At 43.0% G+C, this 20,297-nt stretch overlaps 1 protein-coding gene across 2 annotated transcripts in view; it reads right to left on the reverse strand.

Annotated features, from left to right (window-relative positions):
- Positions 1–254: 254 nt before the first annotated feature.
- Positions 255–20,297, reverse strand: part of LOC131095388 (zinc finger protein 131-like) — a 29,678-nt gene continuing 9,635 nt past the window's right edge. The window contains exons 4-7 of one of the 2 annotated variants that reach the window (XM_058043082.1): positions 19,465–19,822; positions 19,140–19,362; positions 3,676–3,806; positions 255–917 (exon numbers count right to left, since the gene is read on the reverse strand). In XM_058043082.1, the coding sequence (XP_057899065.1) occupies positions 255–917; positions 3,676–3,806; positions 19,140–19,362; positions 19,465–19,822 (1,375 nt within the window). Of the gene's footprint in view, positions 918–3,675; positions 3,807–19,139; positions 19,823–20,297 lie in introns of both variants that reach the window. The other variant, XM_058043083.1, reaches the window with a different exon arrangement.

Here is a 20,297-nt window from a genome sequence, read left to right on the forward strand (position 1 = left end):
CTGTTCATTATTAAAATCCTAACAAAGCTGTGGTGTTTTCTGTTCCATGGCACTACATGAATGGTAAAGTTATTTTTCACATAGGAGAGGTTTAGTTCTACATTAAGAAAACTAACTTTGGTCCACTTGTCCAGCTTCCTAAGGACAGGATATTGGAAAGGTGACCACAGACCATTGGTTCAAAAACCAATGTAAAAGCTAGCAAAAATAATTGGGTACTTAATTCCTAAAGCTGCACAGTGTGGTCATTTGTCCTAGTTATCCACCTTTTCATTCTGTGTGTCCACTAATTGTTGAGTTTTTAAGTCTTCAGCTTGTTCATGATCTTCCATATCTGCATCATCTACTTGACTGGTTTCATTTTCTTCTGCTTCTCCTTGATCAACACTTTCATATTCTACTTGTTCAAGGTCTGTTCCATCTCTAAGTTCTGCCTGTACTTCTTCCACCTGTATTCGACTTACACGCCCAACGTGTAATTGCTCCACATGCACTTCAGCACCTTGTTCAGTCTGAATGTGTTCAACTTCTAAATAACTAATTTGCACCTGTTCTTGCAGTTCCTCCATCTGTGTGCCTTTCACTTGATTTTCCTGTATGAGATCCTGGTGCATCTGTTCCACAGTTACCTGTGCAGGATCCACTTGTACCTGAATTACTGGTAGGACATGGACTTGCTCCACTTGTTCTATTATAGTCATTGATGTTACTGGTTCAGCTTCCATAGCTTCCACTGGAAGAATCTCTTCTGTCACTATTTGTTCTGAAATATTGTGCATGTCTTTGAGATGCCTTCTTAGCTCACTGCCTTGCATAAACCACAAATCACATAAGGTACAGTGGTTAGGTTTGACACCTGTATGTATTACCAAATGATTTTTAAATTGATCCCAGCTGTTAAACACACTGTTACAAACCTGAAACAAAAGATACAGTGTGTTAAACAGTGCCAACAGAAATATAACAAAGTATAGTGCCTATTTCAGATCATGGCTTCACATAGCATAGCTTCTTGCTACTTGGATTAAAAAACTCCACCATGTATGTTAGAGGTAAAAGCAGAGAAATCAGCTTCAAATGAACAGAAGACCTGGTATTTATTTATTTTTAAGATACAGTGTGCTGTTTTGAGTTGTGCATACAGAGGATACCTACAAAATTAATCAGCCAGTACAGCATGTAAAAGCTTTCCTATTTTAACTTTATGTGAAATTCACATACAGATTCACACCCCAATAAATGTCTGATGCTAGAATTTTGAGTGGAAATCTATTTATGTAATATCATATGATCAAAGTGCAATTCAAACTGTCCTTTTACTGAAGTTCTAGATGCAGTACTAATAGCCTACTTTTATTTATCAGCTTTCATTTGTTCATGGCATTGTAAGATTTAGCTGGATAGTCTAAACTCTCACATTTTGCCATTTCAAAAAACAATATTTGAGTGATTTTAGCAGATAAAAATCTCTTAAAACTCCATCTTTTTAAGTTTCTTCCAGCTAAAAGTACTGCTTTGACTGCAGACATAGTATTTTCATAAAGCACATGAGCACAGCTGGCAGTGAGGTAAGTAGCTTGAAAAAAATACACAAAGACTGCAGAAATGAATGAGGTGCCAGGGTAGAAGAGAGAAGAGTGGGGTAGAATCAGGCTTGGAGTAAAGAAACGGGGTCAGGAGTTTCTGTCCATACAAGTGCTCTTGGCTTCAGAAAGAAGCAAAGAACATGCATTTCACTGTTGGAACCCCTTCACTGTTGGCAAATAATTTGGAAACAGAATGTTCCATCTCCTCAATGTACAGCAACAGCACAAAAGAATAATGGAGTATCTGACAGGGATTAACTCAAGGAACGGGTCTGTGTAATGGAGCTGAATATTTCCATTTTGCTGTTGAAATCTTAAAATCACATTTGTGATGCTAGCAACATGCTTTTTGCATATGTGTGTCACCATGACTCATGCTTTAGAAAGAAGTTGCACACACAGACTTCTTAAAATACTACCCTTATAGATAAGTACTCAAAATTAATTAGTCATACATAAAGGTAATGATTATCAGTAATGCCCAAGCACATAATTACTGTTCTTGCCATGTGGCGCCTAATTCAGTTCTCACGGCATTCACTGAAGAGCATCCAAAGTGCTCATCAAGCAAGTGCAATTTTGTTTTTTCCTTCTTGTTCAGTGAGCCAAGATTTTATTTATTGAACACCATTCAAATTCAGTTTTAAACAGAAAAATAAATCAAGAATTTATGCAAGAATTCTTGTAGTTGCTGAGGGCTGAAATAGCACTAACCCACATTCACAGTTATCTGTAAGAGAAAGCTACAAGGTGAAGTAATTAAACCAAAGGCTCACCAAGACAAAATAGTATCTTCAGTGAAGCTACTAGGTACAAATTTGCATTATATACTAGTTCTCATGTTCAAAACAAACTTATCTTTTAAGATAAAGGCATGCTCCCAAGAATTAACTTTAGTCAAGTATAACAACTAAGCAATGCCACAGCATCAGTGAAACTTGGATTAAATGAGGAATTTATTCACCTCCTGCAGTATTTGCTGCTTTCTTTGAATAACATCACTCTTTTTTTTTTTCAAAATAAAGCAAATATCCAACAATTTTCTTTACTATATGATGCAATTTAACCTCAAAACACAGCAATTCTGTGAGCTGAATGAGGTGAGAGCCTTATTTGAGACTGTCACAGCAGTGGGGCAGCAAAATGGCAAATAAAAATGCTACAACCAACCTCAGCTCTCATATTTTCTAGCTTTTCAGAATCAACTTTTAAAAGCTAAGTAATAGTCTTCTGAACAGCTTTTCACATGTCAGTTGCATAGTAACCAAGTACCCTAGCTATCCATCTACAGCATTTATATTTGCTTAAAAGACATTACGGATTGTCATCATAAGTTGAAATGACTTTCTAGCCAGTCAGTATATTAGTATTAAACAGAAAAAAAATTAGGAAATTGTCACCATTGAGTCAGAGATGACACACAGTTCAATCAGAAGGCAAAGTAGCAAACGCCTTGTTTATTTCATCCTCTCTTCTTTTATAGCTTAGTTCGCTATGGGTGGACCTGATTGGTCATTTAATCAATACATTTCACCTGTTTGGCTAATTAACAGGACACCCCCATTTGTAAACAATCTTATGAGAAAAACACCACCTGCAGGTTGTTTTAATATTTTGCTATCAATGTTTATCTCCAGCTCCCTAAAGCTTCTCAGGCTGATTCTAGGAAAACTTAGCTATAGCTTTCTCTCTCTCTGACTACAGAGCTACCATCACAGGAAATAAAATAGTACTTTGTATTTTGGATTTTAGTGAAGCATGCTCACAAGCAGGAAAGGCCTAGGTCTGTGCATCAAGAAGCAGAAAGATTAGTAAGATGCAGATGAACACTTACCTACTCACAAGAATCTAACTGATTAACTATTATGAAGCTCCATATCAGTAATTTAATATTTTAAATGGAACTACTTAGATATAAGAATTTACCTTCATGTCATGGTTGAATGCAGCCTTTATAATTTATTTTGCTAAAAATAGTTCTTGGATACAAAAGTCCGCTCTCTATGCCTTTCCTGCTCAGTACTCTCACACTCCCTCCCTCAGCACAGGAAGGTGTCTAGCCTCAAACTCTGCTACTTCTATTACCCACCTGACATTCGTAAAGCTTCTTTCTTCCCTTTTTAGCTCCAGCTCCAGACTGACAGGCTGTCAGATGACATTTGAGTGTACTATTCCTAGCAAAATGCTCATGGCAGTTTGGACATTCAAATGGTTTTTCACCTGTTAAGACAAACACGGGGATTTGTAAGTGTATAAAACCAGCCAGTTTTTGGTCAGCTCTTCCTTTTGTGTAGGTTGATAAATATGCTGTAAAGATGTGGCCAACTAGACTATTCTACAGAAGAAAAAGACATTCTATGTAAACTTTATGTAAATAAAATTGCAAAAACCTAATGTGGAGTCATAACTCTCATTTATAAAAACAAAACAAACTGGACAAAACAAAATAAAACCCACAGACATGATAAAGTAACACAATTCCCAGTGTCATTTAAGGTATATGCAGGTTTTTATGAAAGTTAGGCTACTATTCTGATGAAATATCTTAAAGAAATAGGAGCTTTTTCTCTCTTTTCACCTGATAATAACAGCTAAAGACTCAACATTGGTATATACAAAGTGACACATTAAAGAAGGAGGTATTTAAATAATACAAAGTTTTATTTTCAAGAACAATGACAACTTATGCTTGAGAGCTGAAACTAAGCTCCAGAAAAAGAAGTTGGCACAGAATGACCATGAAGTAAAAATGCATTGGTATTAAAACAAACCAAGCCCAGAAATTTTAATTCAAAGTAGTATACTGTTATTACCATTTCAAATAGTAACAAAGAGCAGCTGCTGTCTCTGTTTACTAATTTCATCATGCAGAAATACAATGAAATTCAAGGAAATTAAAGTACAAAAAAATAGTATCAGTGTGTTTCTTCTAAGTCTGATAATTAATCTGTGGAGGTACTGATACCAACATCACTAATGAAACAAACTATTTAATGAACTCCAAAAGATGCTGAGACATTTCACTGAGTAACATAAGAATCTATTCTAGCTCAATTCAGTTTAAAAGCCTTCATTTTCAGGGATATAGTAATTATTGACAACTGAGACGGAAAGCAAATAAACCTGTATTTTGAGAAATAAAGATATTCAGCACCATCTAACTTTTCAAAGGAAATCCATAAGTCGCCTATAATTCTCACTTATACACTCAAAGACCACAAAAAAAACATTAAATGGAGGGAACATTCCCCTTAATGCTTAAAAGAGGCTACACTTCTGGAAACTTTCATACAGGTAATGCAGAGTATGCTGAACTACCATCTGTCTCGCAGATCAAAAATCACAGACATTGCACGAGCAACCAAATACATTGGTGAGCCTAAAGAATGACCCAGGAGATGATCTCCAGGAGTAAAAAACAGGACAAGGAAGGCAAGAGACTGGCATGGCTGAGTGGGGAACTGCTGGTCAAACTAAAGGGAAAGAAGGAAATGCACAGGTAGTGGGAACAAGGACAGCTATCCTGAGAAAAGTATAGAGATGGAGTTTGGTTGTGGTAGAGATGAGATGAGGAAGGCCAAGGTGAAACTTGAACTGAACCTGGCAAGGGACACAAAGAATAACAGGAAGGGCTTCTACAGGTCTGTCAGCCAGAAAAGGAAGTTCAAATAAAGTATTACCCCCTGATAAACAGGGCTGGAAAACTGGTAACAATAGACAAAGAGAAGGTTGAGGTACTCAACTATTTTGACTCAATCTTCAATGCCAACCTCTCTTCCCACACCTGTCGAATGGATGGACAGCAGGATGGGGACTGGGGGAGCGAAGTCCTTCCCATTCTAAGATCAGGCTCATGACCACCTGAGGAACCTGAATGCACATAAGTCCACGGGACCTGATAAAATGCATCCCAGAGTCCTGAGAGAATTGGCTGATGTAGTTGCCAAGCAACTCTCCACGATATTTGAAAAGCCATGGCAGTCAGGTGAAGTCTCAGGTGACTGGAAAAAGAGAAACATTGTCCCCATCTTTAAAAAGGGTAGAAATCACAGAATTCACCGAATGACTAGGTTGGAAATGACCTTCAAGATCATTGAGTCCAACCCATGCCCTAACACCTCAACTAAAGAATGGCACCAAGTGCCACATCCACTCTTTTTTAAAACACATTCATGGATAGTGACTCCACCACCTCTCCGGGCAGACCATTCCAGAACTTTATCACCCTTTCTGTAAAAAAATTTTTCCTAATATCCAACCTATATTTCCCTTGACGCAGCTTGAGATTGTGTCCTCTGGTTCTGTCAGTTGCTGCCTGGTGAAAGAGACCAACCCCCACCTGACTACAACCACCTTTCAGGAAGTTGTAGAGAGTGATAAGGTCACCTCTGAGTCTCCTTTTATCCAGGCTAAACGACCCCAGCTCCCTCAGTCGTTCCTCACAGGGCTTGTGTTCCAAGCCCCTCACCAACCTCGTTGCCCTCCTCTGGATGTGCTCAAGCATCTCAACATCCTTCCTAAACAGAGGGGCCCAGAACTGGACACAGTACTCAAGGTGTGACCTCACCAGTGCCAAATATAGGGGAAGGATGACCTCCCTGGTCCTGCTGGCCACACTATTCCTGATACAGGCCAGGATGCCATTGGCCTTCTTGGCAGCCAGGACACACTGCTGGCTCTTGTTCAGCCAGCTGTCGACCAGTGCCCCCAGGTCCTTTTCCGCCTGAGCACTGTCCAGCCACACTGTCCCCAGCCTATAGTGTTGCAGGGGGTTATTGTGGCCAAAATGCAGGACTCAGCACTTGGATTTATTAAACTTCATCCTGTTAGACTCTGCCCATCCATTCAACCATTTCACGTCTCTCTGCAGAGCCCTCCTACCCTCCAACAGATTGAGACATGATCCCAGCTTAGTGTCACTCGCAAACTTACTAATGAAAGACTCAATCCCTTCATCCATGTAATCAATGAAGATATTAAACAGAATTGGTCCCAACACAGACTCCTGAAGGACACTACTGGTGACTGGCTGCCAGCTGGATGCAGCACCGTTCACCAGCACTCTCTGGGCCTGGCCACCCAGCCAGTTCCTAACTGTGGGAACTCAGCACATCATTCCTGATGTGCAGAGTCACCGAGACAACCCTTGGGGGGCTTGGAAGTCCTGGAACGTTGCCAGAAGTGTTTGGTGGCTAGACTTTGATCCTGCACAGGACGCAACACCTGTATGAGGATGGGAGGATCACACAGGGATAAGTGGTGAAGGGATAGATTAATTATAGAGTGAAAACACAGGTTTTAGAATCTCGGTACAGGGGGGTTCTAGGAGACAAGATGGAGGAATTAGGGCGTGTCCAGTCCTTCTTCTTCTTCTTCTTGTCATCCATCTTCGATGGTGATGGTGGCTCTTACTGAATGTGCACTTGTCAATAAGGGTGAAAGGTATTGGAGAGAAAAGGTAAATATCTTACACGTAGTTTTTGGTATAAAAATAGGCGGCCGCCCCGGGGGAGGTCAGTGTGCTCATGGCTGGCTTGCTGTGCGGACCTCTGTCGGGCCGGGAGAAAATATTGTAGATAAGAACTAATAAACAACACTGAAGAATCAAAAAACCTGAAGACTCCTTCCGTCCTTTGGAGCGCGGGCTGCCTCAAGGCCATCCAGAGCCTTACCAGGCCATTAGAACAGCCGAGACGGGACACCTAACCCATTGAAGAGTGCTCCTGTCCTAGCCGTGGGCTGCCAGCTTCTCCAGGAGTATGCTGTTGGAGACAGTATCAAAGGCCTTGCTGAAGTCCAGGTACACAAAATCAACAGCCTTTCCTGCATCCACCAGGCGGGTCACTTGTTCATAAAAGGAGATCAGGTTGGTCTAACATGACCTACCCCTCCGAAACCCATGCTGACTGGGTCTGATACCCTGGCCATCCTGTAAGTTCTGTGTGATGACACAATATAAACCATTCCATAGCGTTACCTGGTATAGAGGTCAGGCTAACTGGCCTATAATTGCCAGGATCCTCCTTCCCACCCTTTTTATGAATGGGCGTCACATTGGCCAGCTTCCAGTCATCTGGAACCTCACCAGTGAGCCAGAACTGCTGGTAAATGATGGAGAGTGGCTTCGCAAGCTCATCTGCCAGCTCCCTCATCACCCTGGGATGGATCCCATCTGGCCCCAAGGATTTATGAATGTCCAAGCAGCTCAGCAGTTCTCTGGCTGCCTCCTCTTGGATAATGGGGGGACCATTCTGCTCCCTGATGTCATCGAACAACCCAAGAGGACAGTTATCCTGTAAAGGCAAGTCTTCTCACTAAAAACTGAGTTAAAGAAGGCGTTAAGCACCTCTGCCTTCTCCTCATCTGCAGTTACAAAGTTCCCTTCTGTATCTAATAAAGAACAAAGGTAAGTATTTCTCTTCCTTTTACCATTAATATATTTATAAAAACATTTTTTTATTATCCTTTACAAAAGTCAAAATTTTAAGTTGAAACTGAGGTTTAGCCTCCCTAATTTTTTTTACATACTCTAGCAACTCTCTGAAATACTACCTGAGAGACCTGACCCTCCTTCCAAAGATAATAGGGTTTTTTATTCCTGAGTTCCTCCAAAATCTCCTTGCCTACCCAGGCTGGACATTTGCCTTGTTGACTCATCTTTTGGCACACAGGGACAGTCTGTTCCTGTACCCTCAAGAGCTCCATTTTGAAGCATGCCCACCCTTCCTGAACTCCTTTGTTTTTAAGGACTACTTCCCAAGGAACTCTCTGAATAAGTCTCCTGAACAGGCCAAAGTCTGTCCTCCAAAAGTCCAATGTAAAAGTCTTAATAATGTTCCTCTTGACTTCATCAAATATTGAGAATTTTATAATTTCATGGTCACTATGCCCCTAGCAGCCTCAACCATCACATTTCCCACCAACCCATCTCTATTTGCAAATAGCAGATCTAACATAGTCCCTCCCCTGGTGGGCTCACCCACCAGCTGCAACAAAAAGTTGTCCTCCGCAAACTCCAAAAATTTCCTGGACTGCCTTTTTTCAGCTATATTGAGTTCCCAGCAAATGTCTGGCAGGTTGAAATTGCCAAGAAGAACAAGGGCTGATGATCCAGAAACATTCTCTAGCTGCTTATAGAATGAATTGTCCACCACGTCTTCCTGGTTGGGTGGATGATAACAGACTCCCAGTAGGATGTCAGCCTTATTGGCCTTCCCCCTAATTCTTACCCATAGGCATTCAACTTCATCATTATTAGTTTCAATACCTATGGCATCCACAGCCTCCCTAATATAAAGGGCCACCCCTCCACCTCTTCTCCCTTTCCTATCTCTTCTGAAGAGCTTGTAGCCATCCAGTGCATCACTCCAGCCATGCAAGTCACTCCACCACGTTTCCATGATGGCAATTACATCATAGCTCTGCTGTTGCACCATGGCCTCCAGCTCTTCTTGTTTGTTACCCATGCTGTGTGCATTAGTATACATACACCTCAGCTGGGCTGCTGATTTCACTATCTCAGGCTTACCACCCTTGGGCCTGCTTCCAGACAGCCCAACAGCATCCCCTTCCTCCTTCAAACCTATTTTAAAGCCCTCTACACAAGTTCTGCCAGTTCACAAGCTAAAAACCTTCTACCCTTAACAGAGAGATGGAGCCCATCTGGAAAGGACCCTGGGAATCACCGCTCTGTCAGCTTTACCTCTGTGCCTGGGAAAATCATGGAACAGATCCTCCAGGAAAGTTCTGCAAAGGCACATGGAGGGCAGGGAGGTGATCAGGACAACCAGCATGGCTTCACCAAGGGCAAGTTCTGCCTGACCAACCCAGTGGCCTCCTCTGATGGAGTGACTCCATCACTGGACAAGGGAAAGGCTAGAGATGTCCTTTCTGTGGACTTCTGTAAAGCATTTGAAATGGAGCCCCCACAACATCTTTCTTTGTAAATTGGAGAGAGAGATTCAATGGGTGGACTCTTAGATGGGTAACAAAGTGGTTGGATGGTTGTGGTTTGACACTGGCCAAACACCAGGTACCCACGAAAGTCATTCACTTACCTTTTCTTGGTACAGTTGGGCAGAGGAGAGGGAAAAAAATTAATGAAGGGTTCATGAGTTGAGATAAGGACTGGGAGAAAAACACTCTAAGGGCAACACAGGTTCAAATTTAAAAGTATGAAGTAAATTTATTATTAACAGTCAGAGGAGGATAATGAGATGTAAAATAAGCCTTTAAAACACTTTTTCCCCCTAGTCCTTCTCTCTTTTCCACCAATAGCGCAGGAAGACAGGGCATGGCGGTCTTGGTCAGTTTGTCATTTGAGATCTTTTTTTTGTTCACTCAGGGAGACGAGTCTTTTCTCTGCTATGCCATGGGGCCCCTCCTGTGGGCAAACTGTCTTCCCAAAACTGTTGTGGTGTGGGTCACTTGTCCATGGGGTGCAGTCTTTTAAGGCTAGGTTGCTCTAGTTTGGAAGCAAGGGTCTTTTTACTCTATCTCTGGAAGCAGGGGCCCTCTCTCTTTATTCAGGTTTCTTACTAGATAACAGCTTTCTCTGGTATCCACCCACTCCAGCGTGAGCACTTTTCTCATGAGCTGCGAGTGGATTCTGCATCTCCCATGGACGACATGCATTACAGGGAGACAGTTTGTTTCACCACAGTCCTCACTATGGCTTGTAGAGGAATTTCGGCTCCGATGCTTGGAGCACCTCCTCCCCCTCTTTCTTTTCCATTAACCTTGGTGCTGCCATGTTTCTTCCTCATATGTCCTCACTTCCTCCTCTTCTCTGACTAGAAGAAAAATTGCTGCTTGTGGGTACCATTACCAACAAGTTTCACTAATTCAAAGATTCCTGCAGGATCCTGCAGTGCCAAGAAGTTGATTTCGTCCAGGTTCTGCATCAGGGAGTCGTCCACCATGTTTTTGCCGTCGGCCACGTGACCCCGCTGACACCACATGGGCAGTGGCAGCCGCTGCAGCGCTGGCACTATTTAATGCCTTTCTTCAGGTGGGGCACCAGGAAGGAGAAGCTACCGCCCCTGTCGTTTTGCCCGCGAGAAATTGAAAGATGAATTGGAAAGGAAGGAGCCATTTGCAGCTTTTGGAAATGGCTTTTCTCAAGTGTGAGGGCAAGATATCCATGTAAGGAAGAACTTGTGAAATCCCCAGGGAAGTGGACCACTACAGATGAAGATAGCCAGTACTTGAGAGAACTAGCAGTGCTGGAAATCATCTATAGTGATCTAAAGAATGACAGTGTTTCTAAAGATCCAGAGGATGTCCCTTGAACACTGGCCATGTGGAGGAAGGTGGTTCAAGGTGCCCCAGCATCATATTCCAGCAGATTGGTATCACTGTATTATCCGCAAATGGATACACCAACTGTAGAGGTGGCGTCCTCCTGGCTCCGAAATGTAGAAGAAACTCTGGCTACTCCCTCATCCCGATGAGCCAGTACCCCAAATTTAGGGGCAGCCCAAGAGATTGCGCCTCTCCAACCCCGGTGAGAACGAAGGGAAGCCCCAAGAACAGGCCACGTAATGAACTCTGGTTCTTTCTGCGTGACCAGGGGGAGGACATGAGGAAGTGGGATGGTGAACCCACCTTTAAGCTGAAAGCCCGTGTCCATGAACTGAGAGGGAAAAGACCTGTTAAGAAGGGGCCACCCAAGAAGACAGTCAGTGTAGTTGACACAGAGAGACCAGAAGACAATCAGCCATCTCCCAGATATAAGAGAACTAAAACCATTTCCTACAGCCCTGATGAGGGCACTTCTGATCTAGCATTGTAAAGGTCAGATAGTGAATACTCTGACCAGGAACAGGAATAGAGGGTCCCTGCCTTCGGCCAGGAGGCAGAAAGAGATGACTGGGTATGCTGGACTTTGTGGATTTGATGGCCTGGCACATCTGATCCACAGAAGTATAAAGCTTTAGTAGATACTGGTGCACTGATGCCATCAAGGCACAAGAGTGCAGAACCTATCTGGATCTCTGGAATGACAGGGGGATGCCAAGAGTTGTCTGTAATAGAGGCTGAGGTGAGCTTAACAGGGGACAGATGGCAAAAGCATCCCATTGTGACTGGCCCAGAGGCCCCTTGTATCCTTGGCATCGATTACCTCAGGAGAGGGTACTTCAAGGATCCAAAAGGCTATTGATGGGCTTTTGGTATAGCTACAGTGAATACAGAGAAGATGAAACAGTTATCTACCCTGTCTGCCCTCTCAGAAGATCCCTTCACTGTAGGATTGCTGCAGGTGGAAGGTCAACAAGTACCAATTGCTACCAGGACAGTGCATCAGTGGCAATATCGCACAAACTGAGACTCTATAACTCCTATCCATGAACTAATTTGTCGACTGGAGAGCCAAGGAGTAATCAGCAGAACCTGCTCACCCTTCAACAGCCCCATATGGCCTGTGCAGAAGTCAAATGGGGAATGGAGGCTCACAGTAGACTATTGGGGTCTGAACAAAGTCACGCCACCTCTAAGTGCTGTTCTACCAGACATGTTGGAACTCTAATATGAGGTGGAGTCAAAACCAGCCAAATGGTATGCCACAACTGACATTGCTAATGCATTTTTCTCAGTCCCTCTGATGTCAGAGTGCAGACCACAATTTGCTTTTACCTGGAGGGGTGTCCAATACACCTGGAACTGACTGTCCCAGGGGTAGAAACACAGTCCCATCATCTGCCATGGCCTGATCCAGATTGCCCTGGAACAGGGTGGAGCTCAAGAGCACCTACAATATATTGATGATATCATTGTGTGGGGTGATATAGCAGAAGTTTTTGAGAAAGGAAATAAAATGATCCAAATTCTTTTTAAAGCTGATCTTGCCATAAAACAAAGTAAGGCAAAGGAACCTGCACAGGAGATGCAGTTCTTGGGAACAAAATGGCAGGATGGATGCTGCCATGTGCCTAGAGAGGTGGTTGACAAAATTGCAACTATGTCTCCACCAGCTAATAACAAGGAAACACAAGCTTTCCTGGGCTTTGTGGGGTTCTGGAGAATGCACATTCCAGGTTATAGTCAGCTTGTGGGCCCCCTCTATCAAGTGACCCAGAAGAAGAACCACTTCGAGTGGGGCCTTGACCAACAACAGGCTTTTGAGCAGATCAGACAGGAAATAGCTTGTGCAGTAGCTCTTGGGCCTGTTCGGACAGAACCAGATGAGCAAAATATACTCTCCACTGCAGCTGGGGAGCAGGGCCTCACCTGAAGCCTCTGGCAAAGAACCGCAGGAGAAACCTGAAGTTGACCACTAGGGTTTTGGAGCTGGAATTATCAAGGATCAGAAGCCCACTATACTCCAACTGAAAAAGAGATAATAGCAGCTTACGAGGGGGTTCAAGCTGCCACAGAAGTTGTTTGGACAGAAGTGTGTCTCCTCTTGGCATCACAATTGCCCATGCTACACTGGATGTTCAAAGGAAACATTCCCTCAAGACATCATGCAACCAGCGTTACATGGAGTAAGTGGGTAGCATTAATTACACAATGAGCCCGAATGGGAAAACCCAATTTCCCAGGAATCCTAGAAGAGATTTTGGATTGGCCAGAAGCCAGACATTTTGGAGCATTGCCTGAGAAGGTGACTTGTGCCCAAGAAGCACCACCATTTAATGAGTTACCAGAAAGCAAAAGAAGCTATGCTTTATTTACTGATGGATCCTGCCGAGTGATAGAAAACTATCAGAAGTGGAAAACCGCTGTGTGGAGTTGTACACAACAAGTCATTTAGGCTGCTGAAGGGGAAGGTAAATCAAGACCATTTGCAGAGGTGAAAGCCATTCAACTAACCCGAGAGATTGCTGAGAGAGAAAAGTAGAAAAGTGGGCCATACTTTATACAGACTCCTGGATGGTGGTTAATGCCCTATGGAGATGGCTGCAGCAGTGGAAGAAAAGCAATTGGCAATGCAGGGGTAAACCCATCTGAGCTGCTGCATTATGGCAGGACATTGCTGCACGAATAGAAAACATAACTCTGAAAGTACATCATGTAGATGCTCAGAAGTTGTGCCACTGAGGAGCATCAAAACAACAAACGGGTAGATAAGGCCACCAAAATCAGAATAGCTCAGGTGGACCTAGATTTGGAAAGAAAGGGTGAACTATTTATAGCCCTATGGGCCTCTGAAACATCAGGGCATCTTGGAAGGGATGCAACATAGATGAGCTCGTGATCAAGGGGTAGACCTGACCATGGAGGCTATTTCACAGGTTATCCATCAGTGTGAAACATGCTGCCGTCAAGCGAGCCACACAAGTGAAGTCGTCTTGGAGTGGAGTGCGTTGGCTGGGCTTCCAGTATGGCGAAGCCTGGCAAATTGATTACATTGGGCCATTGCCACGGACACACCAAGGCAAGAGTTATATCCTCACCATGGTAGAGGCCACAACTGGCTGGCTGGAAATGTACCCAGTAAACCATGCCACCACCCAGAACATGATTTCAGGTCTTGAAAGACACATTTTGTGGTGACATGGAACCCCAGACAGAATTTGGTCAGACAATGGGACTCATTTTCAAAATAATCTTATAAACTCCTAGGCAAAGAGACATGGAATTAAGTGGATATATAACATTCCCTATCATCCACAGGCCTCTGGGAAGATTGAAAGCTATAACGGGCCGCTAAAAACTGTGTTAAGGGTGTTAGGTAATGAGGACATGGAAGCACTGAGATGCAAACTTGGCAGAAGCCACTTGGTTGGTCAACACTAGGGGATCTGCTAACTGCCCTCATCCTGCCCAAACTAAGCCCTTAGACACTGTGGGAGGAGACAAAGTCCCTGCACTACACACAGGGAAGTGGCTGGGGAAGTCAGTGTGGATTTCTTCCCCCATGGGAAAAGGCAAACCCATTTGTGGGATTGTCTTTGCCCAAGGACCTGGGTGTACTTGGTGGGTGATGCGGGAGGATGGGAAGACTCGGTGTGTACCTCAAGGAGATTCAACCTTTGAGTAAGAATAACCTATAGTGTAAGTTGCATGTTACAGAAGGTAAAGCAGCAGGAGGGACATGAACTGACAAAGAATGAATTTTGCAAGGAGCAAGAAGAATGCGATGATGAACAGGGATGGTGGCAGTGTCTAACCATGAACCATCAAGTGTACTATTTTTCCTGTCTTGACCCCACATCTTGATGGAATGGAGACCACCTGGAGGGATGTGAAAGGATAGGCAATAGTTGTTAATAAAATGTATGTTTGGTATAGAGATAGTTTAAGCATCCTAGTAATGAGATCATATATATTATATGGGATCTGAGGATGACGCAAATGGTATGGAATAAGGGGTAGAGATTGTATTGGGTCTGACCAAGGTAAAGTTCATAGCCCTTACAGTGCTATGCTTTGCATTGGTAGCTGGAAGGGTGCTGATAACAGACCAGTGTTTTGGCTACTGCTGAGCAGCACTGTCCCTCTGATATTCCTTCCCCCATCAAAGGGGATGGGAGTGGGCAAGATCCTGGGAGGGGACACAACCAGGCCAGCTAACCCAAATTGGCCAAAGGGATATTCCATACCATATGACATCAGCTCAGATATATAAGCTATATGGACATGCCCTGGCTGTGTGCACTGGCACCCAGAAATCCTGTGTGCTGGGCTGATTCCACAGTGTGGGCAGCAGGGGAGGAGGGAATTCTTCCCCTCTGCTCTGGTAAGACGCTACCTGCAGTTCTGCCTCCAGCTCTAGGGTCCCCAGCACAGAAAGGACATAGACCTGTTAGAGCAAGTTCAGAGGAGGCACCAAGATGATCAGAGGGATGGAGCATCTTTCTGTCTTGGAGTGAATTATTACGATAGTATATTTCCTGATCCTCTGCTTTGTGCCCAAAAAATGGTTGCTGTATCTTTAAGGCAAGGGACTGGATGTGTGTGGGGCTGGGGGTGGGGAGAGCCCCTGTTTCAGTGCAGGCTTTTTTAAAAGCCTTGCTGACCAGGTTTTCCATGGCTCAGGGGATATTGTGAGAGGTGTAAGCTTGGCCTGGGACCTAGGGGGGTGGGGGGTGGGGCTTGGGGCTCTCTCGCTCTCTTCTGGTTCGGGATTGAGGTGGTGGCCACAAGGAGACACAGTGAGTACATCTGACTTGAAATATTGTTGCCCTCTGTTTTTCTTCCTGGCACCACTTCCCTGTTGTTCGGGAGCCCAGAGCCAGCGCGTGTGGTGCCACATGGGACTAGCACCATGCCTCACCGGACCCTGGCCTGCAGTGTGGTGGCCGTGGCTACTCCTGTGTGTTAGGCTTCAGGACTTCGTTTTGCTGCAGATTCTACACTGTGAGTCTGCTCGTTTTTTCCCTGTTTCTCAGCCATTTAGGGGTCCAGAGCCAACGTGTGGGGTGCTGCCAGGACTGGGGCTGCACCCACCGGGCCACTTCTCTGCACAGTAGCCCGACATTGCTACCAAGCCCTGCCCACTGCCCCAGAATGTGCCAGCTCACAGTGGGGGTACCAGAACCAACTGCTGCCCGTGAGCTTTGCAAAAGGAGCAATCTCCTGTCCTCCTCTTTGCTCGAGCTCCCACCACCACCACCTGAAGATGTTGCCAAGCTTGTGTCAGAGCGCCCCCTGAAGCCACAGAGGGCAGCCTCTCTGCCCTGCTAGGAGCAAACAGTGCCCCCTGCCGGTTGTGGTTGTAACTACACCCAAGGGAAAAATTAACAGGCAGGAAAACTTGTTATTGTTTTTGTTGTTTGTTCTGATTTATATTTATAGTTAATTTGCCAGTAAAGAAATGTTATTCCTTTCCCCATAATTTTGCCTGGAAACCCTGTAATTTTGAAGCAATAATTTGGAGGGAGGGGATCATCTTTTCCATTCCCTGAAGATTCCCACCTTCCTTGGCAGACATCTGTCTTTTAAACTGAGACACTTGGCTATGAAAAGCAGAGAGAATTGGGATTGTTCAGCCTGGAGAAGAGAGGCTCCAGCATGACCTAATTGTGACCTTCCAGGTCCTAAAGGGAGCTGACAAGAAAGATGGAGAGAGACTATTTTAAAGGGCCTGGAGTGAGAGGACAAAGGGGAATGGCTTAAAATTGAAAATAAGTAGGTTTAGATTAGATATTAGGAAAAACTCTTTGCTGTAAGGAGGGTGAGGCCCTGGCACAGGTTGCCCAGAGAAGCTGTGGCTGTCCCATCCCTGGAAGTGTTCAAGGCCAGGTTGGACAGGGCTTGGAACAACCTGGTCTAATGGAAGGCACTCATGGCAGGAAGGGCTGGAATGAGATGAGCTTCAAGGTCTCTTCCAATCCAGGCCATTCTATGATTTTATGAATATTACAGAACAAAACTCACACCACAAACCTTCACCTGCTCTGCAATCTCATCACATTTAAAGAGTTACTTGAAGCAAGGCACTGCCCAGTTAAGGACAGATTTATTCTATTTTTACCCAAATTCTTCAACAATCTTCATATTCTGCCTAAAGTATCTGAAACTGATAATTCAAAGACAGCAGTGGCAATATCCAAAGGCCAAAAAGACATTGAGTGACTTCTTGCACAGTGCAAATCAATGCAGTGACTTCAGCAGCAGCAGCAATGGAAAACAGAGAGCGTATCAGCCTGCCTCTAGCTTCAGAAGTACACTGGTGAGCTGGTAACTGAACTCCTCTGCTAAAGGTGACAACTTGCTTCTCTTCCCCTGGGGTGTCATTAAACTATGAGTTTATGAAATCTCACTTAAATAAGACTAAAGAGGGAGGGTTCTTGACCTGATCTAACAATTAATTTTTTTCCATTTACGAGAACAGGCCAGATTTCACTTGCCAATCATAAGTAACTCACAGGACAGAAATTCTGATCTAAGAGAGTCCAATATTTTGTTGGACCTTTATAATCCTGCAGCCACAGGAAGGGGATTGCCCAAAATAAATATTTTTTAACCCAAAGACACTCATAATAACACAGTGACTTCTATTTGCCCAGTATGTAAGAAATACCAGGGAATTCACCCATAACCATAAAGCTGCCATATCATTGTTTAGATTGGGTTTAGAGAGATATAGTAAGGTTGTTGGGATTTTTTGTTTGGGTGTCTTTCTTTTTTTCTCCCCAGAAACACAAAGGCAGGCATTTATCAAATGAACTTCTTGGGATCATTTATTCATGGTATGTAGATAGAGTCCATTTATTCACTCCCATGGAAGATGTTATTTGCAGTTCAAAGTACACTACCTGTGAAACATATTTTGCATTCATGAGGAATGACAAAGATCTTGATGAATTTTTCTCAAGAAGTTTGTATAATCCACATGCAAATTACTTCAATTACAGAGTTTTCAGACATGGGCTGATTAATTTGGCTGCTTCAAGCCCATCACTGGAACAGGAAGTAATTAGATTCCATGTGTGGTACTTGCATCAATACATATTTAGAATGTACTCTGCACCTCTTGTGATATGCTAAGTTGCTTCATCCCCAAAATCCTTCTGTCACAACAGCAGTGAATATACTGTTATATTTGGCTTATTCTGTTAATCCAATCCTCCACAAACTTCTCTGAAAAGACTTTTGTTAGGTAGCTTGCATTTGGCTTGGTCATAATAGAGAAACACTCCAGGCTTCACAGGGAAGAAGGATTTGCCAAAGAGTTTTCATAAATGCAACTTTTAAGGGGCTATTTGGAGTACATTTGATGCAGTGTCATATACAGATACAAAGAAGTTCCAATTAAAAGGCTTTTGCAACAGCAAGCTGGAAAATAAATAAATTCTTACTGATGATTCATGACTGATATATCAAATAAAAATGTATGAAAGATCAGGACAACATATATTTTACATTCAGAGAGCTATCTATATAATATTCAGTGCCTATTCAGATAGTACAGACTTTTCAGTGACATGAAGAAATAGCATCTTAACCTCCCATATTACACAGAAGAAACACAAGCAATTTTGGACTCAAAAGATACTGTTCAAAGAGGCAGATTTTACAGTAACAAGTCTACTATAGTCACAAGAAATGTTTTGCTGAGCTAATTAACAAAAAAAATGAAATCAGATGAGATGTCAAGAGGAAGGGGGTACTTTATGCCTAATGCATTATTAGGCATTCGCTCATATGTTCTGTTAGTAAAAGAAACTCTTTAAAATATATATTTCACTGAGAAGCTCATGGTTTAGATCATATTTCAACAGAAACATTTACTAGCAGAATTGTGAAAACAAGAGCATGTCATGGCAGCTCCTCAGTTTGGTACTTTCCAAGAAAAAAACATGCTTTAAGAAATTATTTTGAAAGTAATATTTTAGGATTTAATAGACTGAAAAGAGAAGCTTTCTGGTTTTAGGCATCTATTTTTAACCACCTCAATCCCTCAAAGTTTATATCAATGTAAAACAAACAAACAAAAAAAAAAAAACAACAAACCAGCATTTTAGTTGCAACTGCAAGCAAAGTATTTCTAGCACTCAGGACTCATGCATTTTCTTCAGCATATTTTCTATTTCCCCAAAATATGTAAAACCTCAAAATGCTAGACCCAAAGCCACAAGAACAGGACTATATCAGTGTTCTTACCTGTGTGCTTTCGGAGGTGCTCTTTAAAATGTCCAAAGTGATCAAACTGCTTATCACAGTATTGGCATATATGTATTTTCTTGCCAGGTCTTTGCTTCTTGCTAGCACCACCTTCATCAAGGTGGTGACAGGTGAGGTGTTGTTTCAAAGCACTCTCTCGTAGGTAGCTTTTATTGCATAGATCACACTTGTAACTCTCAGCAGAGTGTGTTTTCATGTGTTCCTTAAAATGGTAAAACAATTTAAATGAACGGTTACATTTTTCACAGTGGAATAGATTCTTCACATGCGACACTTGAAGTTCCACAAGTTCAATATCTTCTACCTGTTTGCATGAGGGATCAGTTGCACCACCTTCTTCTTGAATCTGGCATTTTGTCTCTCCTTGACGATACTTACTGGTGATATCTGCTAAAAGAGCCAAAGCAGATTCATCTGATGTACCTGTTTTATGTATGTACTTTATAGATTGCTCTGCAGAAGCTACTTCAAGTGTTTTGATGCTGTCATCTTCCACTTCAATCGTCCCTTCAGCAATCTCAACCTCAATTTCAACAGGCTCTGATTCTGCAGATGGCAGTGCTTCTGTGATAACATTAGATGTTTCAGCAATCTTCCTCTTTTTTGCTTTATTTTTACCTTGTCTTTGATTTGATTCTAAGGGTGATGAATTTTCTTTGTTCCTGCAAAACATTTACATAAACATAGTTAGGATCCATAAGCACTTACATAACAATTCCTGCCTGACGCTGAGCTTCTGCATTAAACACTAGCTAGATGTTTCTCAAAGAAGGTGAATGATGAGTGGCCACATAACCTGCACCTATTTCAGATGTTAATTTGTCCTTAATCTATACTCCTTAGAGCTGTAAAACAGCACAGTTAAAGTTGTGGAGCCTTTAACATAAGGTTATTAAAGTGTTTTAAATGGCTCAATTTAAATGATACAAAGCACCTATCAAGAAGAAAGGCCAGTTAGCCTAATGGCATAGGTTTATACAAGAAATGCAAAATGCTGTATTTTGGCCTGCCTACTCAGAAATAAGATTCAAGTTCTTCCTACACTATTCACCTCTCAAGCTCTGGAGTGCATGAAACTGCCTGCAGCACTTAGAGCTTCTTACAAAACACTACAGCTGTGACTTCACACAATGATTA

This window comes from Melospiza georgiana, chromosome W, assembly GCF_028018845.1.
Source record: "Melospiza georgiana isolate bMelGeo1 chromosome W, bMelGeo1.pri, whole genome shotgun sequence".
NCBI lineage: Eukaryota > Metazoa > Chordata > Aves > Passeriformes > Passerellidae > Melospiza > Melospiza georgiana.